This window comes from Mangifera indica, chromosome 14, assembly GCF_011075055.1.
Source record: "Mangifera indica cultivar Alphonso chromosome 14, CATAS_Mindica_2.1, whole genome shotgun sequence".
NCBI classification, from domain to species: Eukaryota; Viridiplantae; Streptophyta; class Magnoliopsida; order Sapindales; family Anacardiaceae; genus Mangifera; species Mangifera indica.
The window spans coordinates 13,951,397-13,973,266 of record NC_058150.1 but is presented as its reverse complement, the minus strand read 5'-3'; the positions used below and the strand labels follow the sequence as shown (position 1 = coordinate 13,973,266).

Below are 21,870 nucleotides of genomic sequence, written 5' to 3'. Positions count from 1 at the left end.
GTGTGCAATGTATATATTTGCCTTTAAAAAAAAAAAAAAACACTGAACATGGCATTTCTAATACCAAAGGTTTATTTCAACAAGGCAAAAGAAAATAAAAAAAAAATCCAAGTCTTATCTAAGAGGGTCTTTTGTAAGGCTAGATTTGAATCCAACTAGCTTGGTGTTTGGCTAATTCAAGCTAACATTGAGGTCGAGTTTTAGCTTGGTAGTTTAGTTCAAATCCCTCTCTAGTGACATTATTCATCCGACCAACGATACCATTCATTCAACTAATAGCACTATTAATTATATTGATAATCCTTCAATGAAACCCTTTACTAGTTCAAACTAGTTTCAACTAACTATTATGGATACAAGTTGAACCTAAGCTAGAGGTACTAATCCAACCCTATTCTTTCGGACTAATATAATGTTGAACATGAGTTTAATTATACAGCTAACAACGATTATACAAATTCTGAGTCAAATTAATTTTACCTCATCTTTGCGTTGTTCAATATTAGAAAAGTGACTTAAAACCCACTTCAACAAAGAAGGGTAGGAGTCAGTTCCATCAAGGAATGATGGTAGATCATTGAGCTTTAGTGGTGGCATCGAAGGCAATGACACTACTGCAGTTTCTTCCAAAGGAATTTTGAATCTCCCCTAACACAAATGATTTTAAATAAAATTAACAACCGAAGGTTGAGTGAAAAAAAAACACTCTTTATTGAAATAAGTGGCTCTTTAAACCCTAAACTATTATTAGGGATCTCTAATAGTTTATTTTTCCTTTGTAACTATTCTTTAGAGATAGTTAAAGTAGTCAGCGACGCCGAGGACATGGTACATTTATCGAACCTCGTAAATTCTTGTGTTCTCTTTCTTTTATTTTTCTGCATTTTATTTTCTGTTTTAATTATTTATTATATTCAATAACATAGAATTTGTGTTTTAATTTTTTCGCTGCATAACAAGTGGTATCAGAGCCTAGGTTTAGGACAGTGGGTAGCTATTTATATAGTTATATGCATGTCTAGGAAAATGTTGTCTAAGGAGATTGGTTTTTAAGGAGGCTTTGTCCCCACCAATCTTTCTTAGGTATTTTTCTGGTGCATATATTATCATTTTTTGGCACTTACTACTATCCTAGGTTATAATAATTTTGTTTTAGCTATTGAATATAAATTTGTGAAACTTGGTTATTTGAAAAACTATCTACCAAGTAAATCGTAGTCAGTAGAAAATGACATCGATATCAACAAAGACAATTATGACAACCGCAAAAATTGATATGGAAAAATTTGATGGCCAAAACAATTTTAGTTTATGGCAATGTGAGGTGATGGACGCCCTGTGTCAAGAAAATCTTGATATAGCTCTAGAGGAGGAAAAACCAAATAAGATGGATGACAAAGAATGGGTGAGGATCAACCGTCAAGCTTGTGGTACAATTTGTATGTGTCTTTATAGAGAGCAGAAATATCCATTCATGAAAGAGACGTCTGCAAGTAAAATGTGGAAAACATTAGAGAACAAGTATATGAAGAAGAGACTATTTCATCTTCAATTGAAACCTGGTACAAGTATAAGTGATAATATTGATACTTTTAACCAGTTGATAGCTGATTTACTGAACCTGGATGAAACTTTCAAAGATGAAGATAAAGCAATACTTCTACTAGGATCTCTTCTTGAAGAATTGGATCATTTAAGCATTACATTACTTCATGGAAAGGAGAAAGTGACTTACGATGAGGTATGTGCTGCTTTGAATAATAATGAAATTCGAAAGAAAGATCAACAAGAGAATAGAGAAACAACTATTGAAGCCCTTACTGCAAGAGGACGAAGTTAAAGTCGTAAGTAAGAAAAAAGGGGTAGATTTCAGTCAAAGAAAAGACCTAGTAGAGATGAATGTGTTTTCTATCGAGAGAAGAGACATTGGAAGAAAGATTGTCCAAAGTTACAAAGGAAAGATAAAAGGAAGACCAAAGTTGCTTCAGATGCATGTGTAGCTGAAATTGAAAAAGATTAGTCAAATTTTGCTCTAATAAGTCTACCAACGACATCTCAGTATGACGAATGGCTTCTAGATTCAAGTTGCACTTATCATATGTGTCCACACAAGGAATGGTTCTTCAATTATGAAAAACTAAATGGTGGAGTTGTTTTCATGGGTAATGATATCTTTGCAAAACTGAGAGGATAGGTTCAATCCGTTTAAAGAATAATGATGGATCAACTAGAGTTCTGACAGACGTTCGACATGTACCACAGTTGAAGAAAAATCTCATCTCTTTGGGAGTTTTGGAATCTGAAGGCTTCAAGGTGTCAATGCAAGATGGAGTCTTGAAAGTTATCTCTGGTGCTCTTGTAGTGATAAAAGGTACAAGAAGAAATAACTTGTATTATTATAATGGTGATACAGTTTTTGGATCAGCAACTGTAGTATCTGAAAAAGATGTAGATGATGAAACAACCAGACTTTGGCATATGCGTTTGGGACATACAGGGGAAAAAGCCTTATTTAATTTGGTGAAACAAGGCTTATTGAAAGGAGCAAAGACCTGCAAGTTATATTTTTGTGAGCACTATGTCTTGGGAAAACAGAAAAAAGTAAGATTTGGTACTGCAATTCATAATACTGAAGGTATTTTGGATTATGTTCACTCTGATGTGTGGGGACCTACTAAAACAACTTCTTTGGGAGGTAGACACTACTTTGTTACTCTTGTTGATGACTTTTCTAAAAGGACATGGGTGTACACTTTAAAGAAGAAGAATGACGTATTAGGTGTTTTCTTGAAATGGAAAAAGATGGTTGAAACTTAGACTGGCAGAAAGATCAAACGACTAAGAACTGATAATAGTGGTGAGTATACTAGTGATTCGTTTTTTGAAGTTTGTTAGGCTGAAGGTATTATACGTCATTTCTCAATCAAAGGAACACCACAACAGAATGGGGTGGCTGAACGCATGAATCAAACCTTGCTGGAGAAGGTTAGATGTATGTTGTCCAATGCTGGGTTGGGCAAACCATTTTGGCCTAAGGTTATTACATATGCATGTCATCTCATTAATCGTTTACCATCCACTGCAATTGAAGGGAAAACACCTCTTGAGGTATGGTCTGGAAAACCTGCTAATGACTATGATTCTTTACGTGTGTTTGGTTCGACTGCTTATTATCATACAAGGGAGTCTAAATTAGATCCAAGAGCTAAGAAAGTAATCTTTATGGGGATTAGTTCTGGAGTGAAAGGATATCGTCTTTGGTGTCCAAAGTTGAAGAAAATCATTCACAATAGGGATGTTACCTTTGATGAATCTGTCATGTTAAAGAAGGTAACAAAGAAGACTGATGATACTCAACAGTAGATGGAGTGTATTCCACAACAAGTGGAGTTTGAGACAATCACAACAATAAACCCAGTCAGAGTTATTGAAAATGATAGTGATACTCCAGTGGCAGAGGAGGAAAGTGAAGATGGAGAGGTTTCAACCTAAGAACGTCAACAGCAATAAGAATCAATTGCATCACATAGGCCAAAACGAGAAATATGTAAGTCTGCTCGATTTACTAATATGGTGGCCTATGTACTTCCAATTATAGATGATGATATTCCTTCCACTTATAATGAAGCAGTCAAAAGTCCAGAAGCTAAAAAGTGGAAGAAAGCCATGGATGAGAAATTACAATCCTTTCAGAAGAATGAAACTTGGCAATTAGTTCAATTACCAAAGAATAAGAAGGCAATTGGGTGCAAGTGGGTGTATGCAAGAAAATATGGATTTCCTAACAAAGAAGATGTTCGCTACAAGGCAAGATTGGTAGCAAAAAGTTATGCTCAAAAGGAAAGGATTGATTCTAATGAGGTATTTTCTCCAGTTGTTAGGGATTTCTCTATTAGAATGTTGTTGGCCTTGGTAGCACAATTGAATCTTGAACTAGTTCAACTTGATGTGAAAACTATATTTCTACATGGTAATTTGGAAAAGGAAATCTACATGACTCAGCCTGAAGGATTTAAGGTTACTTATAAAGAAAATTGGGTTTGCAAATTGAAGAGATCGCTTTATGGACTGAGACAGTCACCAAGATAGTGGTATAAGCGATTTGATCAATTTATGATGAAGCGTAGGTACACAAGAAGCAAGTATGATAATTGTGTATATTGTCGCAGGCTACAAGATGGGTTTTTCATTTATCTATTATTGTATGTTGAGACTACTGAGAACCCTACAGATATGATGACCAAGGTGGTAACAACAATCAAGTTCAATCATTGTTTGAACTTGATCAACATCCTGCAAGCTTAAATTGAGTCAAAAGGCGCATTTGAAGTCGTCGTTGAAGAAGAAAGTATAGAGGAAATTTGGTGGGACTCGCTAAATCACCAAGGTGGAGATTGTTGAAATAAGTGGCTCTTTATGTCCCACATCTATTAATTTAATCCCTTTGTATTTTACCAAAGGCTATAAATAGAGACCTTTATTTTAATTCAAAATCATCCCTAAGATAGTTGTAGTCAAATACAATTGTATTGAGAGAATCCTATTATTAGGGATCTCTAATAGTTTATTTTTCCTTTGTAACTATTCTTTGGAGATAGTGAAAGTAGTCAGCGGCGCCAAGGACGTAGGTACATTTACCGAACCTCGTAAATTCTTGTGTTCTCTTTCTTTTATTTTTCTGCATTTTATTTTCTGTTTTAATTATTTATTATATTCAATAGCATAGAAGTTGTGTTTTATATTTCCGCTGCACAACACTATCTATACCAAGTCTTCTAGCTACATCGAAACTCCATCGGAGAACAGAGTCATAAACTAGGAAGCTAGGTGGATACTGAGAAAAAAGTTGTTGTAACATTCATAATAATCGTCAGGATATGATGTTGTTGATCTTTTTTTGCCTTCTTCGATCCCATCAAAAATGATGGTGATATTTGGTGGAAATGGTTTGTGTTTGGATGAAATTGGCAGTGGCTGTGGTGGTGACTAGGGTGACCTAGTCCTGCAGAGGCCAAGCGCTTGCAGAATTGTAGAATTGTGTTCAAGTGACGTTGTACATGAAAGCTAAAACATAAGATGTGAGGTTGATCATGATCCTTTTTGTATTATATCTTCTCTTTGCTTGGCCTCCATTTTTCCCCTCTCTATCTCCCTCAATCAATAATACACATTGAAGTACCAGTGAAGAACATATATGTTGATTGCTATGTTAGTATCAGTAAGGAACACATAATTAATCTCTACATCTATTAGTGTATGAATTAAAATAAGAGTAATATTATATATATATATCTATTTTGAGTACACAAATGTATATACACTTACAAATGTTATCATATAATTGACTATTGTTTTATACTTAATTTAAGATAACCCAATCATATAATAACATATATAAGTGTCTACATATTTGTATATCCAAAGTGGGTATACATATTTTTATTGTTAAAATAAATATAGCGAATACTAGACATATAATAATTTTTTAATGTGATTCAACTAATTACTCAATAACCCTCTTCGGAAATGGATTATAATCTTATTCTTTACATTTTAGAATTTGAATTCAAATGATGACTTCCTAATCTATTACATTGGAAATAAAATAATGATCAAGAATCGATAAGACAATAAGTTAATGTTTTTTATCGTGGGCTAACAAAAATAGAAGGAATGCTAACTGATAAACTGTGTTATTAGAAATGTCTATCTGCATGTCAATATATGGACAGTTGCTTCAGTAGCTAGTTATACTAATAGAATAAAACTATAAATACAAATAAATTATACAAATTTATCAATACAAACTGAAGTAACGATTTATGATTAAGTGATGTGATATTTTATTTTTTTCTCACTTTAAAATTATCTCATTAGATATTATCACATTGGATCATAAAATAAGTTTATATAATTCATTTATACATGTAGTCTCTACAACAAAAAAAAAAAAAATTGGCTGATACTTTTTATAAATCTAAGTGGCATTTATAAATGTCACTAATATTTTTACCAGCATGTAGACAAATATGGTTGAATCATGTGTCGCAATAAGTAATAGCAATAATTATTTCCAGTTCTGATATAAATAAAAAAAAGTAACACTGAAAGTTTAACAATATTGTGACAATTATTTATAACATTTAAATTTTCCATTAAATTTAATTTTTCCAAAAATGAGTTAAAATACACTTTAACTGTATTTGCAATTGTTGTTATAGAGTAATTATTATAATTTATACCAACATTGTCTATCTGCAGGTTGTTATGCAGATTTTTGTTTCTATTGCTAGTTATACCAATAGAATAAAACTATATATATAAATAAATTGTACAAACTTATCAGTATAAATTGAGATGATAACTTATAATTGAATGATATATTTTTTATTTTTTTTTTCACTTCAAAATCATCCAACCAAATGTCACTATATCAGTTACTATAAAATAACATAAAAATCAAAGGAGAGGTAATGTCATCTTGCTAGTAGCTAGCTAACTGTCAAGCAACTTCAAAATAAAGAAAAATTCACAAGCACATGCATTTTTGTCTTCTTAGCCTTCTGAGATGACAGAAGTCTTGGTTCGGGAAAGTTTATTGCACTTTGATGAATTGGGATCATCTTCTAATCTCACTTGGGCTTTGAAGAATTTTGTAACACATGTACAATTTAACTAATGTAACTTGAATCTGTGTAGCTCTGCCTGCGTTCATTTTCGTTTACTAATAATCATAAGCTTATATTTGCATGGGGAAATTTTTAAAATTAGGGAGGATTCTCATTCTAGTAAATGCTGTAGGGATCATTAAAAAATTTTTGAAAGATCCGGTGTCACTTTGCTTATGGCTATAAGATGCTATGTTGACGCATTCAAGGGTGTCTTGTTTAATCGGTGGGCAGGGGCCTCGCTCTTCATATTGGGGGCAGGGAGCGGCATCCCCTGAGCTGGTTTGATAGAATCAATTATCACTAAATAAAATTACAATAAAATTCTACCACGGTAAGAAAAGAATCATTATGGACCCCCCAAATTGAGTTCTATGAGCATTAATGAATGTCTCTAAGCCAATGCTTAGAAAACTTCAATTAGTCCACAGAAGTACCACAAGAATAGCTCAAAAAAAGTGACGTTTTGGCTGGTTCTGTTTACAGTGGTTTGGATCGGCCAATTTAGTTTTGGGTACTCGTTTGAGAAGAAGACAGGTGCCCTTATGCTGTTGTGCAGCAAACGGTCAACAAACATTGGTGCAGTGAATAATAGTCGAAGGAAATACAAGAAAAAGACATCAATTCTTTTGACCAAACAAAATCCCCTCAACAGAATTTGTTGACCATTCAGTTCCATCTAAACAGTGCAATTCCAAATCCAGTGACACTATCACACATTCTCAAGTAGGAATGGCAACAGGGAGGGGTAGAAAGGGGATTTCAATCCCCGTCTTTATCTCTGTAGGAGATATCAATCCTTGTCCTCAGCCGTCCCTATTACAGGGATCAAAATGATTTTTTATCCCCTTCCCATAAAGAAAAATCTCCACGTTATATCCTCTAAACACAATATAAATACATTAAATGACAAAATTAAGTAAAATTAAAATCAATATACTATTTCAAATGTCACAAATATAATATATTAACTATTTTAATATACACAATAAAAACCTAAATAAATTTTAAAAACATAAATGACCTAAAATTATAAAGATATATTAATATTTTAAGTAAATATATTAATATAAAGGGACGGAGACAGGAGCAGGGCAGGAAAGGGGCAAGGTGGGGTGGGGCGGGGAGGGGACACATGTATCCCCATCCTTGATTACGGGAATTTTTTTCATTCCTATCCCTATCCCTATCCTTATCCCCTTCCCCTTCAACTTCTTCATTTCTATCGGGGAATCTCCTCCCTGTTACGATCGAAGCCCCTAAAATCGAGTCTGAATTGTCATCTTTATTCCCAAGGCTCCTTACATCCTTTACAAATATAAATAAAATTATATATATAAATACATTATACAAATGTATCTGTAAAAACTAAAATAATAATTTATAATTGAATAATTTTTTTTTCTCATTTCAGAATTATCCAAAATCCAAAATAATTTTTTTAGGTTCAAGCTTGGACTGGTCCACTAAATAATCTAGTTAAACTCAAGTTCAATTTTAATCTAACTATAGATAAAATTATGGTGTTTTGTATCTATAACATCAATTTTTTTGGAATTCCAACTTTAACCTCGAAGAATTAATTAATCATATGATTGTGGAACCTATTGAGAAGACAAGTTGGCTTGATAAATCAGAAATCCGAGAACACAATTAACTCTATCTATCACACTTGACCCGTCACACCCTCACACACTTAATTTGTAGATATAAATTAAGAAAGAGCAGTTTGTTCAAAGAATGGACTATATAGATGTCATCAACCACCATAAACAGGATATAATATAATGGTAGAAGATTATATATAAAATAATAAAACTATGTGTACCTAATTTAAATATTTAATTAATTATCTAAATAATATGTTACTATATGATTCAATGATATACTATTTAAATACCTAATTAAATACTTAAAATTAGATATGCATAACATTATGTTATGTCAAGTATTAAAATAATATAAAAATAGTACAAAAGTGGAAAGTGGGGGAAAATCAAATATAATAGAAATTTCTCTCTGAAATTGACCACATAAACTGAGAGTGGTAGAAAGATTTTAGAGTTTGATGATAAAGTGGTAAAAAGGTTTCAAAGGTTCAACATAACCTATAAGTTTGTATTAATTATCTATTGGTGATCTATAGTTCATACAGATACACTTGTTTTATCGAATCACAATAAATTAGTGTGTGATTGCATCCCTGTTATTTATTTACATTCTTTTTTAATCAACCAAAACTAGGGATAAAATACGAACTAAGCTGATTTAGTTTTAAATTCATTATTGACTCAAATAAGTTAAACTTAAATGAAAGTTTGACAGTTTATCTCTACGTTTAAAGATTTATCAACAATTTACTAATCTATCGTTAATGTTCACCTCTAAGAGATTAATTACAATTCACCTCTTTGGTGTCATGGGTCTTATGTGAGCTTGAACTTAAAAGATATCCCCAATCAAAAGAGGGTCGAGAAGAGAAGTTAGAAAGCTACAAAGCAGCCCACCAGTCCCAATGAATCACGAGCAGCTAAACATATCACAAAGGAGCTAGACTAAATAACCAACCATAATACAACAAAAATTAGATAATCGGGTTACAAAATCTGAAATTCTGTCAACCCTTTTTTTTTTTATATAAAACAACAAACTTCCTGTACATACTTTAATCCATAATTAAATACTTATACAATAGAACTATTCATCAGACAGTTTTGAACATACAATTAAGTACATACACGATGTGTTATCATATAATTAAATGAGTTTAAATTAATAATAAAATAACAGTTAATCGTATAATGATATATCATCTATATATATACCTAATTATGTAATACATGTAACGTTATTCATCTTATAATATATACTTTAGAATCAATTGCATACAACTTTTGCAGCAAGTTCTTCAATATTCCTATCAGAGCTTCCACCTTCATCCACAGCCTCTTTGGCCAGTTTCTTCCACTTCTCAGAATTCTTTCTCAACTCCTCTGATTTCTCTCCTTCCATGACTTCCCTTATGCACACCTCAATGTCCTCTCTTGTCACAATTCCTTTCTCATTGACTCTTACTCTAACACCCACCTTCCACACATCTTCAATAAACTTAGCATTAGTTGTTTGATCCGAAAATTGTGGCATCGCCACCATTGGCACCCCCAAGCTCAAGGCCTCGAGCGTCGAGTTCCATCCGCAATGTGTCATGAAACAACCCACTGACTTGTGAGCTAGAACTTCAAGTTGAGGACACCAACTCACAACCAAACCCTTCGCAGAAGTTTCATCAGAGAAATTTTCAGGAAGCTTTCCAGATTCTTTTTCCCTCACCACCCACAAGAAGTTGCAGTTGCTCCTCTTAAGCCCCCATGCTAGTTCCTCCATTTGCTCTTTTTCTAAGGCTGCTATGCTTCCAAATGATACATACACTACGGAGCTAGTCTCCCTGGAGTCTAGCCATGTGATGCAAGTGTCAGTGTTTTGATTGAAGAAGCTCATGCCATAGTCTTTATCATTCTCCATTCTCTTGTCTAAGTACATGGATGGAATGGTTGGACCCGTTGTGAAGATTGGGTATTTACTTGCCACCCATTTCACTAGCTGCATAATAGAAAATTTATAAATTGATTACTTAGGAAAATCTCCAACTTAATTATATTAGAATGCAAATAAAAAAAAAAATTGCCAAGTTTACTTAATTATATAATGAAGTTATATCTAAATTGTTACATACATATACAAGAGCCAATTTTGTATTTCAATATAAGAAAAAGAGTAATATTATGTGTACTTATAATGCATATAAATACAAGTATAAACGATGAAGTGTTATCATGAAATTGAATGTTATTTTATATCAAATTCAAATTACTCGGTTATATGATAACATGTTTGTATCCATGTCTATATACTTTGTTAGCTCATCAAATACATAACCTACCACAAAGCTTAACCAACTTGAGTTTAAATTTGTTAGGCGTTATTGGGTTTCTCCAACCCAAAAGTATGATGAAGAGGTGAGATTTTCCCTCATAGTAATCCCTAACTCCTTCCCTAACCAAAGTGAGACAACCTAACAACCTTCCAACTAACCAACTAATCATCTAAAAAGGCAGTAGGCTATTAGTTGGACCTTCACTTTAGCCAATTATTCCCATAAACTCTTGGGTAAAGTTGTTGCAACTGAACTTCGATAATATTGTTAAGTGGTATTTAATCTCTCTTACCCTAAAAACTAGTTAAAAGGGTGAGACTTTCACTTACACTTATACACTAACAACTAACATCTTCCCTAAATGATATGAGATAACCCAACAAAATTAATTTCTATTCATAATGATAGTCCAACTTCTACATACAAAAATAAGATTAAATCAATTTATTAGAAAAACCAAATTCAATTTCATGATCATTTTTATCTTTCAAAAGGAGAAGATATAGTTAGGTGTTATATGGATCTCTTCCACCCTAAAAAAACTTCAAATGGTGAGGTTTTTCCTTGCACTTATACAATTTATCTTTTTCCAACTGATGTGAGACAACCTAACAAACTTTCCTCACATAATTGAACCATTAGTTCAACACTCCAATAAGATTTTTTCTTACACTTATCCCCAAAATATTAACCCAAAAGTTGACCAATCTGATTCTCAAGACAGTCAACTTTCCTTGTTGCATTCCTTCTTCATCTAGATATGAAGAATTTGCCGGATTATGTGTCATAATCAAGAATTGAGAAGCAAAATAGAAGTTTTGACAATAAGTCATTATTAGTGTCCAATATCTTTTAAAAGCATACCGACAAATGATAAGAAACAAACTCCATAGCATCACTGCTTATGTAAATAAAGTATGGAAGAGCCCAATATTCAAAATGTCAAAATCATGTGCGCGAGTACTTTCAATCTTAGAAATTATGTCATCTCACTAGGGACAGCAACAAATTCCCATCCAATTTTTCCCTAACAACGTTATCACCCCTTCGATTTAAATTCGATCAAAAAGTATTTTCATCAGTTTATAAATAAATATATATATATATATATGTTTTTTATTATTAATGTTACCAACACCTCTAATATAAAGAATTTATATTTTCTTTTACCAACTTAAATGTTTATCATGTGCATCCTTATTTTCAATTAAAAAAATCAAAATTCAAAAAAATAAATTTAAAAAATTTAAATAATCACAATGGTGAACTTTGCTAACAACAATTATGCGATTTTGATTTAATCATAGTATTTTAATATGATTCTAACTGAATCATTCTATTCAAATGCGATTGTAATCTCGTCAACTTTCATGATCACTAATTATAATAATCTTTTAAACTTATTTTTATAATTACTAATCATAAAATTAATATAAACAATGAATGAAAATATAAAGTTAGGAGGCAAGATATTATTTAGTTTCTTTAAATATTGAAAAGAATAAAAGGTATTATTATTATTATTATTATTATTTGTGTGTTTATCCTGAAAAACTAAAGAAATTTACTAACAAAATTTAATATAAAGTGAAAAGGTCTCCTTTTTAAAGTTTGAGAGTAAAAGAAAGAAGGTGAAAAAGTATCAACTGTAAAGTTTGAGGGTAAACGAAAATCGTTGAGGCTAAAAACAGACAGCAAATAGTTTATAAATTAAGGGCAATATTATATATACTTATTTTAAGTATATAAATATATATATATTTATATATATTATTATGTAATTTGATATTATTTTATTTTTAATTCAAAATTATTTAATTATATAATGACATATTTTAAATATATATTTATTTATGTATCTATAATAAATATATATAATTTCATTCATAAATTAATCGTAAATAGTCCATAAACAGATGGTAAATAGTGTATAAATTAATTAAATTTACCTCATCTTCAAGCTTATCGAACGAGTTACACAAAATCCACTTTGCTTCTTCAATATTGGAAAACTGATCAACGACCAAGTCTCTCAAACTTAGGAAAGACCCATTTCCTTCAAGAAATGACGGTAGATCATTGACCCTCAACGGTGGCATCGATGGCAACTTCAACGTCGGCTCTTCTAAAGGAACTTTGAACGTCCCTTTACAAAAATGATAATAAACCACATTAACACACCAAGGTTGAGTGAAAAATGGCGCTCCATCGATGCCAAATCTTCTTGCGACGTCAAGAGCCCACGGTGCAAGCGAGTCATAAATGAGAACCTTAGGAGGAAACTCAGAACTAAGTTGCTTCTCGATGAACTCCGCCAGGCTTTTGGAAACGGAGACCTTGTAACGAATTATGAAGCTGTCGGCGTTTAGTGTTTCGCCGTCTTTGAACCCGTCGGAGATGTGCTCAACAGTGAGGAAGCCGTTCTGTGTTTGGATGAGCTTCGATGGGAATGATTTGGTGGAGATTATCGTCACCCTGAGACCCTTTGAGGCCAAGCGCTTGCAGAATTGAATGAGAGGGTTGATGTGACCTTGTGTAGGATATGTGAGACATAAGATATGAGTTCCACTGCGTGCTCTTTGCTCTATTTTCTCCATTAATGACTCTTATGTCTTTCTTCGACTTCAGAGTCACCACATGTATATATATACGCATACACACACTAAAAAGCTTGCCAATGATTAACCAAAACAATGTTTACGAGAAAATACAAATTTCATTTATTTCGACAAGCTACATTAAGACGATACATTTGTCTACATCATCATATACGTCATTTGAAATATGAAGTTAAGAATTTAATTTTATATAATTAATAATATTTTTTGTTTATCTAAAATATTCATATTACATATGAATTATTATACCATCAAAACTTATTTTCAATCAAACTCATAGATTTAATATTTAAAAGGTGATTAGTCATCAAATAATGACAAGGTACACGATTAGTAATCAGGTGTATCGCCAAAATATAAACAGACAGAGGACTTTACCATCTAGAGACATCAAGAAGGATAGGAGCAGACACTTGTTAATGTTTCGTCAATCTCCTCAATATGAAGTTGCAATTTTTCTATTATCCTGGAACCACTTTCTATGATAATTTTATATGATATCAACAATTGTAATTGAAGTAGAATTACTCACTTATCATATTGGTGCATACAATTGACCAATAATTACTACAATTGTGAGGATTCATGATATTGCAATTTTGGTATTCTTTTGCACCTGTAATCAAAAGGTCGAGTTCCATACATTTAAGATTATATAGAGGTCTAAGGTCATTTCCAATTTGTTGCTTCTTACTTTTTAACATTCATATTATCAGACCCTTAGATGACTCTCACATCCACAAAACATAAGAGAGATATCGAACATATGTTTGTATCTCATATCATTTAAAAATGAGAAAATGAAACTGGTTAAATAATATATAGGCTTCTCAAGCTATAAAAAAGCGTTTTGAGTTGCAAAGTACAAAAGCAAAACTATGATAGTCTATGTGTCTAAAGTAAACAATATTTTTACAATGGATTGAACTATCAACTAGGGGTGTTATACATATTATAACTCCATAAAATTTCCTTATCCTAACTAATAACATAACCAAATCACATTAAAAATCTTGTCATTTTCATAATCTTTTGCATTGAATTCTGCCACTATTCAATGTAGTTCTTATTTGTGCAAACTCTATCAGTACAAACCAACATGGATTAAAATAAAATTTTAATTTTGATTGGAATAACCACCTTGTCCATTTTAATCAACAAATAGGGATCATAGATGTGTATAAACTTATATTGGGTGAAATATCTCTATTGAGTATTGACCAACTATATATCTGATAAAAGCATAACGGCAGTGCCGCAACTTTTAATTTAGAAAAAACGAACCAAATTGGTGGGGGGGTGGGGATGTTTTCTATGCGCAACCCAAATAATGTATTCATGAGTCGCAATATTGTGTGCCGTCAAAGAATTAAAAACAAAATCAATTACACAAGAAATGTTGGTTGCCTTGTCACCAGTGAAATAGATTAATTCTAGAAACTAGCAAAGAATATTCTGAGTAATTTCAATAATGGGTTCATCGATTGATATACAGCAACCATAGTCATTCTGTAAGAAACAAACTTCTTGATCTCATCGCTTATGTAAACAACTTGAAAACAAAAAATATATATGTTTTATATTATCTAATAAACTATCTAATACTTTTTATTGAGGTCTCTCACATGAAACGTGAATATTTTATAGACATATAAGAGTAAGAAATATTTAAAATTTAAAATTTAAAATAATTTATATAAAAAGACAAAATTAATATTTTAAGCATTGTTTTCATATCTAGATCAAGTATTGACTAGGTGAAAGGGTCAATTTGGATCAATCAATAATCAAACCAATTTATCAAAAGGTAGTGTTAAGGTTTTATTGTTACCAAGTTTGAATATTAATCAAAGATTCAGATAATTTTTTAGTCAAAAATTGCATAAGAATCATAAAATAAACCATACACAAATCAATACACCAAATTTACTTGGTACAGGTTCAAAAGATTAGAACACTACATTCAAGGCAGAGGAATCTTCTAGCAAATCCACTAATCAATAAGAATATTGTACAACTTACAGATTCAAAAGCCAGTCTAACATTATAGACACAAACGGAAATGAATCCAGCCTTGCCAACTCAAATCCTTCCTAAACCTGAGCATCATAGCGACCATATACACTGATTCAAGAGTTTATACAGCTAGATCTAAGAAAAAACAGTAGATTTATGCATTTCCTATAAACCCTAGTAGAGAGAACACAGGGAAATAGAAAAAGATAGCTTCCAGGCTCGTCTAAAGTAATAATATAGGTTTTATAACTTGTTTTTAATTAAAACTAATTTCCATAAAATGACTTTACTGCCCTTCTCATGCAAAATGTCTAAAATCTCCCCAAAACTCTGTTAAATTACTAAAAACCCAATAAGTTTAAGTCAACAGCTCACAGGTAGGAGATTTAAAATGTTTATAGGTGATTTTGCCTCTTTTGTTTTACTTTTTTTTTTTTTTATGTTTGTAGGGGCCAAAGTGATACTCAAGTAAAACAGGAAGGTGAGAGGTCAAAAAAAAAACCCTAATCACAAACCCTAGTCATCAAGAACATTTCTAGTAGCTCCTCCCAAATTGATCTTGTCATTTTTTACTTCATATCACGTTAGTCTCCTCTCTAACATCTCCTTCTAGCACTAATCTTTTCATTTATAATGTCTCCCAATGTCAATCTTATCATTTCTAGTTCCATCCTATGGCAATCTTCCTTTGGTAGTTCATGACACTGACTTTGTCATTTCCAACTCCTCTCCTTCCATGTCTTCCCTTATAAAAACCTCAATCTCCTCTCTTGTCATTATTCCTTTTTCATGCAATCTTAACCTCCACTTGCCACGCATCTTCAACATATATATGCATTAATCTATGTATGGATAACATTTTCTTAATTGGAACAAGTAATACCTACATTTAGAGTTTCGTGTCTAGTATAAATTGTCAGTTTACTCTAAAGAATTTAGGAGAACTAAATTAGTTTTTGATGTTTGAAGTAACTAGAACAACATCAAGCTTACATCAGTCTCAATTATGCATTTGACTTGCTTCTAAGGGCATAGAGGCAAGTTGCAAATTAAGTTATGTGTCACACCCATAGTAGCCAACACTGAGTTGCATGTAGAAGATAGTCCTTTGTTTGAAGATCCAACACTTCATAGAAGCACAATTGGGGCACTTCAATACCTAACTATTTTTAAAGCTCCCTCTATTCTACAATGGCAGTTATGTAAAAAGGTCCCTCGATACAAGAGGGTACTATGTGTATTTTGTTCAAAACCTTATACAATAGAATTCTCAAACAAGAAGTTGTCTAATTGTCCTCCACAAAGTTAGACTATAAGGCTCTAAGTCAAGTCACAATTGAGATAGCATGGTTTAAGAGTTTACTTATAGAAATTAAGATTTCTTTTTCAAAGCATGCAATGGTCAGGTGTGATAATTAAAGTGCAAATTCCTTTTTTCAAAATTATGCATTAAACATCAAAATTAAGCAAACAGAAATTAATGTAAATTACATTAGAGAGCATGTGTTGACAATACAATATGTTTCCACTAAGTTTCAGATGGTTGATGTATTTACAAAACCCTTAGCTACAACCAGGCTTGAAGTGTCGAGGAATCGATTGTGTGTAGTTGGAAAATCAAATGTAGTAACAACTATAATAGAAGAAAGCAAAGAATATAGTGAAGAAAGGCTTTTCAATGACAAGAAAGTTGTTAGTCTATTATGTTGCTTAAAAACAATTCAGAATAAACAAAAGCAGTGATTTGGTTTGAAAGACAATTCTTATTGAAATGATGGTTTAGTTTCAGGGAAGATTTCATGTTGAAGCTCAAAAAGCAATTTTTATTGAATAAACAAAAGTGATGGTTTAGTCTTAGTGAGGATTCTTATTGAAAATGATGTTTCAGTTTCAAGGAGGATTCTTGTTGAAGTAATAATTTATTTTCCAATAGAATTTCTTATTGAATCTTAACAGGCAAAAGTGATGGTTTAGTTTTATTGATAAAAGAAGTGGAAGCTCAATTTTAAAGAGATTTTTTTTTAAATTATTATCATTTTGGTTCGGGAAGGATTTATTTTCATTGTTTTATTAAGTAATCCAACAAGTCACATTTGTTGACTTGAGAGGGATTACGAAGAATGACGTTTTTCAAAACAACCAAGAAGGAAAGAAACTGTTGACTAACGGATGTTAGTCCCAATCGTACAAAAAAGCGAATAAGAGAAATAAAAAGTTTATGAAGTTTGTTAGTTTTGTTAGTAACCCAATTCGACATGATGTTGTTTAGGCTCCAAATGGATTTTGACTCAATCAAATTTAGATGAGAGTAATGATATGTATACAAATAATATGTATAATTTTAGTACAAATTATGAATTAGCTCTTTATTTTTTTGGGCTTCACTATCTCTGTTTAAAAGAAGAGATAGATTTAATAGTGTTGGAGATTAAAATTTCACGTCTAATAAAAATAATATAAATAAGTAGTATATAAGTGTGGTAGATAGAACTTTAACATAAATCAATCAATTTTTTATAATATAAGTTTCGATCTCTACACTTATAGATTCAAGATATTATAACGTTCAGATAACGAATCTAACAGTTTAAAGTATTACTAGATATAAGTGACAATATATTTATTCAAATGGACTTAATCAAACGATAAGTCTAACACGTATAGTTAAACCTAATAATTTAAGTGATTTAATAAAAATAAATAGACTTAATAAAATGAATAAAATATAAATATAATAAATTCACTCTTAATATAGATTTCAATTTTTATAGTTATACCCTAATATATTTCAGCAAATGGTTGTGTCCAAAGTCGAAATGTGTTTTCTTATTACTTTTTCTGAGGTTGAGATTTATTTTCATCAAGATTGCCCGTCTGGATTTTTTGTCCTTTATATAAACAGTGGGGCATGATTGCGAGATGGTTAACAATGAAAGTTTTAAAAATTCTTAGATATCCCTTCAAGCCTCTTCACTCATATATGTAGAAGATTCATCTAAGAAAATAAACAAAGACTGGTCCTCTACATATATATAAATATCTTGATTTATACATCCCATTAATTGACAAGAAACAAATGGTCAACTTTTTTCTTTATTTTTGGAGCAAATAAAGTTAAAAAGAGACTTTTAGTTGTGGGAGAGAAAAACAGCATAAAATTAAAAATGGACTAACATGAATTTAATGAAATTCAATAACAAAAACATGTTACATTGCACACAATTCAACAAACATAGAGAAATAATTTTTTCAAACTTTTGTAAAATTACAAGATTAAAATATTTAATACAGAATAAGTTTGTTGTTCTCATCCTCATATTGACATTATCATAATTAAAAATCAATTATTGAGGATGAAAAAGCAACTCAATAACTTGGGTGTTCTCGCATATAATTGGATATAAATACAATTAAATATTATTATATATACTAATAATTAAATATTATTATATGATTAAGTGATTTTAAATTTGAGACAAAATACCCAACAATTATATGATAACATGCTATCGTTTTGATAATACATATACTCTTATTCAATCTCCATAGGCAAAAACGTTTGTATTTAAAGTTATCCAATAAATATATTTAATGTATATATAATTTTATTTATTTCAATAAATATTACTAATATAACCAACCAATCTAGTCAAAACTCAGAATGATTACTTGACCAGACTAATGTTTAATCTGAATATGAAAACATTATTTGCAACTATCAATTTAAAGATACAAGAAGAAACATAAATTCAATAGTATTATGTGACACTGCACTTTCAACTATTGATCAGGCTTCCCTAACTTTGGAGATAAATTCATCAATGTTTATGTCCGAAGTGCCTCCTTCACTCACTGCTTCTATAGCCAACTTCCTCCATTTCTCAGCATTCATTTTCATTTCTTTTGCTCTCTCCCCCTCCATTACTTCCCTTACACATTTCTCAATCTCCTCTCTTGTCACAATCCCATTCTCTTCAACCCTAACCCTAATTCCGACCTTCCAAACATCCACAATAAACATAGCATTTGTCGGCTGATCAGTCCACTGCGGCATCACCACCATCGGCACCGCCAAACTCAATGCCTCAATAGTCGAATTCCACCCGGCGTGGGAGAAAAAACAACCCAAAGCTTCATTTGAAAGAACTTCCAATTGAGGGCTCCATTTCACTATCAAGCCCTTGTTGGCAGTCTCTTCAATAAATCCATGTGGGAGTTTCGCGTCCTCAGAGTCTCTAACCACCCATAAGAAGTGGAAATTGGTGTTGTTCAAGGCCCATGCAAGCTCCTCCATTTGCTTGTGGCTTAAATTAGCCATGCTGCCGAATGACACATAAACGACGGATCCTTTTGGCTTTGCATTGAGCCAATCGATGCAGATGGATTTGTCTAGTTTGAAGAGATTGAGATCATAGTCTTTGTCATTTTCGATGCGGTTGTCCAAGTAGAAGGATGGAATCGTTGGGCCAATTGTCAGCAGTGGACAAATCTTTTGCATTGAATCCACAACCTGCATCAAGTGAAATTATGTTATTTTCAAACTCTCAAATTTTATGGATTTTGAATTACGAACATAGTAACTTTTATTTCTAGACCAATATTCAAATATAGAAGAATTTTATAGGTGAATCTCTATAGTGGTGTACTCATCAGCCGAGCCGGCTAAGTTAGAATCCATGTTTGGTTTAAATAAATTGAATTTGAATTAGAGTTCGATAAAGTATCAATAAAAAGTCACTAATATAGTATATAACATCATCATAGGGATAAAAATTATCACTGAATAAGCAAATAAATTGATTTTAATCTAAACTGTTAAGTTAGAGTTCTAACTCAAAATTAACTTTCTCAAGTCAAGTCATAAAATTGATTCAAGTTATTTCAAATCATATTTAACCCTAGATTCACCTTCTGACATTATTGTTAACTTCTCCAAATAGTTAACTTTTTTAATGTTACTATTAACCAATTTGAGTTTAAACTAAATATTTTTCACTTGAGTAAAATTTAAACTGATTTTATATTCATATTTAATTTAATTTGAATTGATTCTTATAAGTTATTTGATATTAAAAACAATTATTATAAAATTTAAAATAAGTTTTCTTAAAATATTAATGTAAGTGTTAGTCAACGTTACGTAACAAGACTACATCATTAACAAGAGCATTAGCTTATCCAACCTCAATGTTCCAAGTCCCATCCAAGTTTCTTGAATACATAACCAATATCAGTAAAGGACAAAATTACTTAAAAAATAAAAAAGTAAAAGACAAGTGTCTTTTAAGAACAAGCTGATAAGATTGGTATCTTTTAAAAAACCAATGCACATGCACTTCCCATACCTTACATAACGTATAAAAATCAATTTTATATATATAAAATTTTATTATATAATTTTATATATAAATAATAATATATTATTATAAAAATAAATAATTTTTTTATAATTTTTAATTATTTAATTATATAATAATATATTATTATTTATACATAAAATTATATACAAAAATTATATACATAAAATTATTTTTAAAATATAGAAAGGTAACTATCCAAAATTTTTGTATTTTTTATTAGAATGATTAAATTTTTATATTTTTATATTAAAAAATAAATTTTTATTATACCCTACTAAAAATATAGAACAAACATAAATAAAATTATTGTTCTGTTTTAAAATAACTTTGTTTTATTTTAAAAATAAAATAATCAATCGAATATCTTCAAAAATTAAAAATTAAAAAGGTAATTTAGTCTCCTTACCATTAAAATTTTGAAAGTTTAATCTTTTAATAACATAATATAAATAATTAACCCTCTTAATAAAAGAAAAAAATTGTGATAAACACATAGAGTATGTTATCGCAAGTATAAATTATAGTAAAACCTACCTCAACTTCTAACTTGTAGAAAGTATTGACTAGAATGAAGTTGACTTTATCTGTGTTGGAAAACTGGTTCAACACCATCTCAAAGTAAGCCGGATATTGACCTGCAACGTAGATGAAAGACGGCATATCCGGCAGCTCAATCGGCGGCAGTCCAGGGATGGACACTGGCGCTGAACGAATCGGAAGCCTCAACAATCCATTATAAACAAGATAATAAATATAGTTAACAGCACAAGTTTGAGTGAAAAAAGCAGCTCCAAGCAAGGCAAACTGCTTGGCCACCTCAAGAGCCCAAGGCAAAAAAGGGTCATAAACAATACAATCCACAGGGTTTGAAGATTGTTGATACTTTTTTATCAGCTCAGCTAGGGTTTTTGAGCCTGCAACTTCCATTTTTTGAAGATAATCATGGATACTTTCAGCTTTTGCAAACCCGCCTTCATCGAAGCCATCTGAAATTGTTTCATACTGCACTGAAGTAGAGGGCTGAGGCTTCATGGTGTTGGAGATGAAATTGGTTATGGCGAAAGTGATTTTGAGCCCCTTGGAGGCCAAACGTTTGCCGAATTGAAGAGTTGGGTTTATGTGGCCCTGGCTTGGATAAGGAACTACAAGAATATGAGCTCTATAGATCTTATCATCTTCCATTTTGGCTTCAACTCTAGCTGTGAGTCAAAAGAAATAAGTTTCAGAGAGCTAACCTCAGTGAGTCTTTTAATGTCCTATAATATCGGGTAAGC

At 31.4% G+C, this 21,870-nt stretch overlaps 2 protein-coding genes across 2 annotated transcripts; both read right to left on the bottom strand.

The window, feature by feature from the left end:
* Positions 1-9,500: 9,500 nt before the first annotated feature.
* On the bottom strand, positions 9,501-13,204 carry LOC123196922 (UDP-glycosyltransferase 74E2-like). The gene is made up of 2 exons (XM_044611069.1): positions 12,552-13,204; positions 9,501-10,268 (listed from the first exon to the last, which is right to left on the bottom strand). The coding sequence occupies exons 1-2, from the start codon at positions 13,197-13,199 to the stop codon at positions 9,546-9,548; spliced, it is 1,371 nt and encodes a 456-aa protein (XP_044467004.1). The 5' UTR covers positions 13,200-13,204; the 3' UTR covers positions 9,501-9,545.
* Positions 13,205-18,882: 5,678 nt separating this feature from the next.
* On the bottom strand, positions 18,883-21,870 carry LOC123195851 (UDP-glycosyltransferase 74F2-like). Its single transcript, XM_044609713.1, has 2 exons — positions 21,131-21,870; positions 18,883-19,746 (listed from the first exon to the last, which is right to left on the bottom strand). The coding sequence occupies exons 1-2, from the start codon at positions 21,776-21,778 to the stop codon at positions 19,024-19,026; spliced, it is 1,371 nt and encodes a 456-aa protein (XP_044465648.1). The 5' UTR covers positions 21,779-21,870; the 3' UTR covers positions 18,883-19,023.